The sequence below is a fragment of the Anomaloglossus baeobatrachus genome, chromosome 2 (assembly GCF_048569485.1).
Source record: "Anomaloglossus baeobatrachus isolate aAnoBae1 chromosome 2, aAnoBae1.hap1, whole genome shotgun sequence".
Classification (NCBI taxonomy): Eukaryota; Metazoa; Chordata; class Amphibia; order Anura; family Aromobatidae; genus Anomaloglossus; species Anomaloglossus baeobatrachus.
The window spans coordinates 590336175-590342828 of NC_134354.1; the positions used below are offsets into that span (position 1 = coordinate 590336175).

The 6654-nt window shown below is 47.4% G+C and overlaps 1 protein-coding gene across 1 annotated transcript; it reads left to right on the forward strand.

Moving 5' to 3' along the window:
• The first annotated feature begins 446 nt into the window (after window positions 1-446).
• LOC142291889 (uncharacterized) lies at window positions 447-6179 on the forward strand. The gene is made up of 2 exons (XM_075336794.1): window positions 447-782; window positions 978-6179. Exon 2 carries the CDS (start codon window positions 1183-1185, stop codon window positions 5644-5646), a length of 4464 nt encoding a protein of 1487 aa, XP_075192909.1. The 5' UTR covers window positions 447-782; window positions 978-1182; the 3' UTR covers window positions 5647-6179.
• Window positions 6180-6654: the final 475 nt, after the last annotated feature.

The window sequence follows — 6654 nt, forward strand, 5'->3', positions numbered from 1 at the left end:
GGGTCCAGCTTTGTGAGGGCCAGAACAGCAAGGTCAGCAACGGCGGTGACTGTCTGGAGGGGGACCGTTTGGAAGTTCCTGGAAGGACCCCGTTGGCTGTGTGCCCGGTGGTCTGGAGCAGTGTTCCGAAGGACAGTCAGCACCAGGGCAGGGGCCTCTCGGACCCCGGCAAGGCTAGGAGTCGCCAGATTTGCCAAATCCGTCAGTGACGGGGACGCAGCTCCCCCAACAACCAAGTCCCGATTGACGGCAACAGCCCGACCATTACCGGGGAGACACCGCCACCGCCAGGGCACAAGTTTCCCCAGGGCCAGCGCCTGCGGGCAAAGTGTAGAGCTCCTCCGGCCCAGATTGCAGTCGGGGAGCGGGTAACCGGAGGGAATCCACCGCTACCATCAGACAACACAGGTGCAAGGAAGAGGGACATCACCGTCACCTACCGGGAGTGTCATGCCTTCATAGAAATGCATATAATTATTTTATTATGCCAAGTAATAAGATTACATTTAGTAATTGACATTGATACTGTCCACTTGTCCAGTGATATCCAACAGCGCCATCTGTTGACAATGTTGTCTTACTGCAGTTAGTTTAATGTTTCACTGGTTACTGTGCAATGAAAATTGTCCTACCAAGGCTTATGTAGTTACCCATCAGACCTTGCATAGGCTCTGCCCCTTCTTCTTCAGCAGCCATTTCAGTTACATGAACACACACATTCTGCATGCTGAATATCTCTCCAGATCTCTGCTCCTTATGTTTGCCTCTACATAGCACAGTCGGTGAGTTATGATCCCCTGGTTAGGGCTCATCAAAATTATAATGTAGTTGGTCTGTTCTGCAAGTATTATCCTGTCATTAGCTAATATGTATTCGCCATGTAGTGCATTTACCCTGCATGTCCTGTATCAAATGGAATGCTATGTAACTCAGATATGTTGTATGTTGTACTTAGTATTTTCATTTATTTCTTGTAGTTTTACACTGATCTCATTAATAAAAGTTGTAAAGGAGCCCCAGCGTCCGAGTCAATGCATTGATGGGAAAGAGTTAAGCTGTCTGTCAACTCGTCTTCCAACGCACAGATTGAGGGTGCCAGAACAGTAAAACGACTGCTATTAACGGGGTTGAAGCATAGACGCCGACTTCTATCAGAGAGCAGTCAAGCCGCATACAGACACCATGTCAGATAGAGGATCTGAAGTTTATGTAACACGCTCCCATGTAAGCTCGTCAGCTTCAAGGAAGTCTGTGAGCAGCGCTGCAATTGCCACCGCCAGGGCGAAGGCGGAAGCCGCCAAAGTGAGAGCTGCCTTTGCTGAACAAGAGTTGAAATTAAAGACAGAAAAAGCACGTCTAGAAGCCGACCTTGCAAAACTTGCTGTAGACACAGAAGCAGCAGCAGCAGAAGCTGAAGTACAGGCTTTAGAAGAAGCAGCACGCAGCGACAGTAAAAGTTTCAGGTTAAGGCTCGGACCCGAACTCAGTCATCGGGATATCTCACAACGCACTTCAGACTACGTACTAAAGCATACCGCATCAGACGACCGTCTACATTCAGCTCCAAGAGAGAGACTTAATCCTGCCATTCAGCCATCAACCTTCATTCAACAAACATCCCATGTTAAGCATGAAGGTAATTCCGTCCACCTAACACCATCAGTGTCACCTGCACCCAAGTTTGTAGATTCCTATTACACAGCGAACCGTCCCAAAATGGAGGACCCCGATGGTGACTATCATGGCGACAACGTATTTGATGGCAACAATAACTCACTGGGACCTCATCATAGCAACATGTATCAGGACCACCCTCTCAGAAATCAAGAGCTACCAGATTTCCTCAAGTTCTTCGCACGCCGTGAGTTACTCACCAAAGGTCTTTTAAAGTTTAACGACCGTCCTGAAAGTTACAGAGCGTGGAGAGCTTCCTTCAGAAACGCCACGGCCGGCCTGGACATCTCTGCCAATGAAGAGATCGATCTCTTGGTCAAGTGGCTAGGAAACGAATCAGCAGAACATGCAAAACGCATCAGGGATATCAGCATCAACCACCCGAGCAAAGGTTTGTGCCTGTTATGGGAGAGACTTGATGAGTGCTATGGCTCTTCAGAGAGGATAGAAGAATCCCTCTTCAAAAGGTTGGAGGACTTTCCCAAGATCTCTAATAAGAGCTTTCACATGCTAAGAGAATTGAGCGACCTCTTGGTAGAACTCCAAGTCGCCAAGTTTGAAGGAGACCTGCCAGGCCTCGCGTCCCTAGATGCAGCCAGAGGTATTAAACCCATAGTGAATAAGTTGCCTTACAGTCTGCAAGAGAAATGGTTGAACCGGGGTTCAGATTACAAACAACGTCACAACGTGCCGTTTCCTCCATTCCATGTCTTCGTAGATTTTGTGCGCCAGCAAGCCAAGATCAGGAATGATCCCAGCTTTGACCTTTCCACCGCAGATCCCATCAACCCACGAACAGGTAAGCCTGCTCCAGTACGCAACCCTCGAGGCTCACCTATCACTGTACACAAAACTAATGTGTCTGCTACAGATTCATCACGCAAGACCCACAGTACAACAGAACCTGAAGGGTCACTAACAATTGACCCAGACAAAGAGTGCCCCCTACACAAAAGGCCTCACCCACTGCAACAGTGCAGGAGTTTTAGAGGAAAATCTCTTAAAGACCGTAGAATCTTCCTCAGAGAAAACAACATATGTTACAGATGTTGTGCATCCACATCTCACTTAGCTAGAGACTGCAATGCCAGTATCACTTGTTCGGAGTGTAACAGTCAAGAGCACAGCACAGCTCTACACCCAGAACCAGCCCCACAGAATTCCACGCACATCGACCGACTTACAGAGCACGGCGGGGAGGAGACAGAGAGTACACCTCCTGAAGTGTCACCCCAGTGCACTCAAGTTTGTGGAGAAGGTCTCACTAACAAATCCTGCTCAAAGATCTGTCTGGTTACAGTTTACCCTATGGGCTACAGAGAAAAAGCGGTTAAACTCTATGCTATACTCGACGACCAGAGTAATAGATCACTCGCCAGCTCAGCTTTCTTTGACATCTTTGGAATCAAGGGACTTAGCTGCTCCTACTCACTGAAAACATGTACAGGAGTGAGTGAAGAATCTGGCAGGAGGGCAACAGGTTATCAAATCGAATCCCTAGATGGGAAGACATCCTTACCCCTTCCTACATTAATCGAGTGCAATGCCATCCCGAACAATAGAGAAGAGATACCCACTCCAGAAGCGGCACTACACCATCCCCATTTGAGAAACATAGCGCATCTCATTCCTGCACTTAATTCCCAAGCCAAGTTGGTCCTTTTGCTGGGGAGAGACATCATCAGAGTTCACAAGGTGAGGAAACAGATAAACGGTCCTCATAACTCGCCCTACGCTCAGAAGCTAGATCTAGGATGGGTAGTTATAGGGGACGTCTGCCTCGGGAATGCTCACAAGCCGAACAACGTCCAATCTCTCTACACGAACACATTGGAGAGTGGCCGTCCATCCTTTTTCCTACCCTGCCCCAACAAATTCCTAGTGAAGGAGAATCTCACCAATTCAGCACACTTAAATGGTGGGAAAGACAGATACGCCATGGATGAATTGTGCGACGGAGACAAAGATCATCTAGGGTGCGCTGTCTTTCAAAAGACCAAAGAAGATTATAAACTAGCCCATTCCATTGAAGATGAGACCTTCCTGGAGATAATGGATCAAGGATTTCACAAGGATGAAAACGACAGCTGGGTGGCTCCACTACCATTCAAGCCACAAAGACCCCGTCTTCCTAACAACAAAGAGATGGCACTAAAGCGCCTTACCTACTTAAAGCCAAGTTTCTCAAAGAAGCCAGAAATGGAGGTACATTTCTTTGCTTTCATGGACAAAATATTCAAAATACCAACCGACCAAAATCCTGCAGACCATGCGACCAGAGCGGTATCGGCACCACGCCTCAAAGACACTAACTGGCTAGTCAGACCTGCATTTCTGTATCAACCAGTACCCACTGCTCACGAGACACATACACATGAACTCTTCGAACCAGAATCAGATGTAGAGCTACGGCCTCAAGTTTCCACACTTAGCACAACGATCACCAACAGGCACCTTGATTCTCGCCGCTTCCTCAGATTCTCTACCTGTAGATCGGCCTACAGAGCCTTGACTTGCCTGATCCATGTCATTAGATCCTTTAAAAACAGACAGTCGAGACCAGCTCCATGCAAAGGCTGGCATCGTTGTCATAAAGCTTACACAGTAGAAGAGCTCACGCAAGCCAAACACGCAATCATCTGTTGTGTACAGCATGAAGCTTATACCCAGACTCTAGAGTCCCTCCGGAACCACAGAAGTGTCCCAAAAGATAGTCCCCTTAAAAAACTGGACCCGTTTGTGGATACTCAAGGACTGCTGAGAGTCGGGGGACGAATTTCAAATGCAAAGCTTGAAAATGACGAGTGTACTCCAATCATTGTTCCTCATGGCCATGTTGCTTTCCTGCTGGTTGAGCATTATCACGCACAGGTTAGACATCAAGGGCGCTTGATAACTGAAGGAGCCCTACGGGAAGCGGGTTTCTGGATAACAGGAGCTAAGCGACTTGTGAGTAGAGTCATCTTCAAATGTATCATCTGCAGGAAACTCCGTGGTTCTTGTCAATCCCAAAAAATGGCAGACCTACCAGCAGACCGTTTGAGTACCGAACCTCCTTTTACTAACGTGGGCCTCGATGTGTTTGGTCCCTGGTCAGTTGTCACACGTCAGACTAGGGGAGGACATGCAAACAGCAAGCGCTGGGCCGTCTTGTTCACATGTTTGAGTATTAGAGCCGTACACATAGAAGTCATTGAGACAATGGACACATCCAGCTTCATAAATGCCTTCAGACGATTCATTTCTCTCAGAGGACATGTAAAGCATATACGCTCTGACAGAGGATCTAACTTTGTAGGAGCATGTGGTGAACTAAAGATTCCCTCAAATCTGGACATTAACCAAGTAGAAAGACGTCTTTCAGAACTAGGTTGTACGTGGACCTTTAACCCACCGCACTCATCTCATATGGGAGGTGTGTGGGAGCGCATGATCGGCATCGCTCGCAGAATCCTCGATTCCATCTTTCTGCAACTTGGTCCTTCGAAGCTCACTCATGAGACTCTAACAACCTTCATGGCCGAGGTAGTAGCTATAATGAACGCCAGACCACTGGTTCCCATATCCAATGACCCTGATGACCTATCTCTGCTCACCCCTTCAACTCTCCTCACCCAGAAGTTTAATGTGAGTATGCCGACTTCTGGAGAGTTTACTACAAAAGACTTGTACAGATCTCAATGGAAAAGAGTTCAAATGTTAGCAGACCTTTTCTGGACTAAGTGGAGAAAACAATATCTCTCTACATTACAGACAAGAGACAAATGGCAAGATAGTAGACCCAACATGAAACCTGGGAATGTCGTCCTAGTGAAGAACACTCAGTCTAAAAGGAACGAGTGGCCTCTAGGATTGGTAACCAAGGTCTTCCCAAGTCAAGACGGACAGGTCAGGAAAGTGGAAATCAAGATTCCCAAGCAAAGTGGAAAGCTGTTTCTTAGACCTGTATCTGAACTTATTCTATTGCTCTAGTTTAAGTTTGTGGCATTCCCCCGGATGCCAGACGGGGAGTGTCATGCCTTCATAGAAATGCATATAATTATTTTATTATGCCAAGTAATAAGATTACATTTAGTAATTGACATTGATACTGTCCACTTGTCCAGTGATATCCAACAGCGCCATCTGTTGACAATGTTGTCTTACTGCAGTTAGTTTAATGTTTCACTGGTTACTGTGCAATGAAAATTGTCCTACCAAGGCTTATGTAGTTACCCATCAGACCTTGCATAGGCTCTGCCCCTTCTTCTTCAGCAGCCATTTCAGTTACATGAACACACACATTCTGCATGCTGAATATCTCTCCAGATCTCTGCTCCTTATGTTTGCCTCTACATAGCACAGTCGGTGAGTTATGATCCCCTGGTTAGGGCTCATCAAAATTATAATGTAGTTGGTCTGTTCTGCAAGTATTATCCTGTCATTAGCTAATATGTATTCGCCATGTAGTGCATTTACCCTGCATGTCCTGTATCAAATGGAATGCTATGTAACTCAGATATGTTGTATGTTGTACTTAGTATTTTCATTTATTTCTTGTAGTTTTACACTGATCTCATTAATAAAAGTTGTAAAGGAGCCCCAGCGTCCGAGTCAATGCATTGATGGGAAAGAGTTAAGCTGTCTGTCAACTCGTCTTCCAACGCACAGATTGAGGGTGCCAGAACAGGGAGTGCAGGTGCAGCCGTCTGTGGGACCGTCCTACCAGCCGTTGGTTTACCGTACAAACTGTGTCCGTGTGTCAGGCTGAGTGAGTACCATAGTGCCGCAAGGCACAGCGCTGCCCCCGCGTCCCTGCGCCCTCCAGGCCCTACACTTCACATCTCATCACCGGGCCCCGGGATCACCAACCCCTACCCACGGAGGGGCAACACAACACCTGGCTGCTCCGCATCACCATCCCCGGGACCCCCATACTGAGCAGCGGTGGTGCAATCACCACAACCGTGGGTGGCATCACGAACTATAACAATCCCCACA

What these genes read in the sequence shown, in the direction of transcription:
- LOC142291889 (XM_075336794.1), top strand. Translation starts at nt 1,183, where the DNA reads ATGTCAGATAGAGGATCTGAAGTTTATGTAACACGCTCCCATGTAAGC.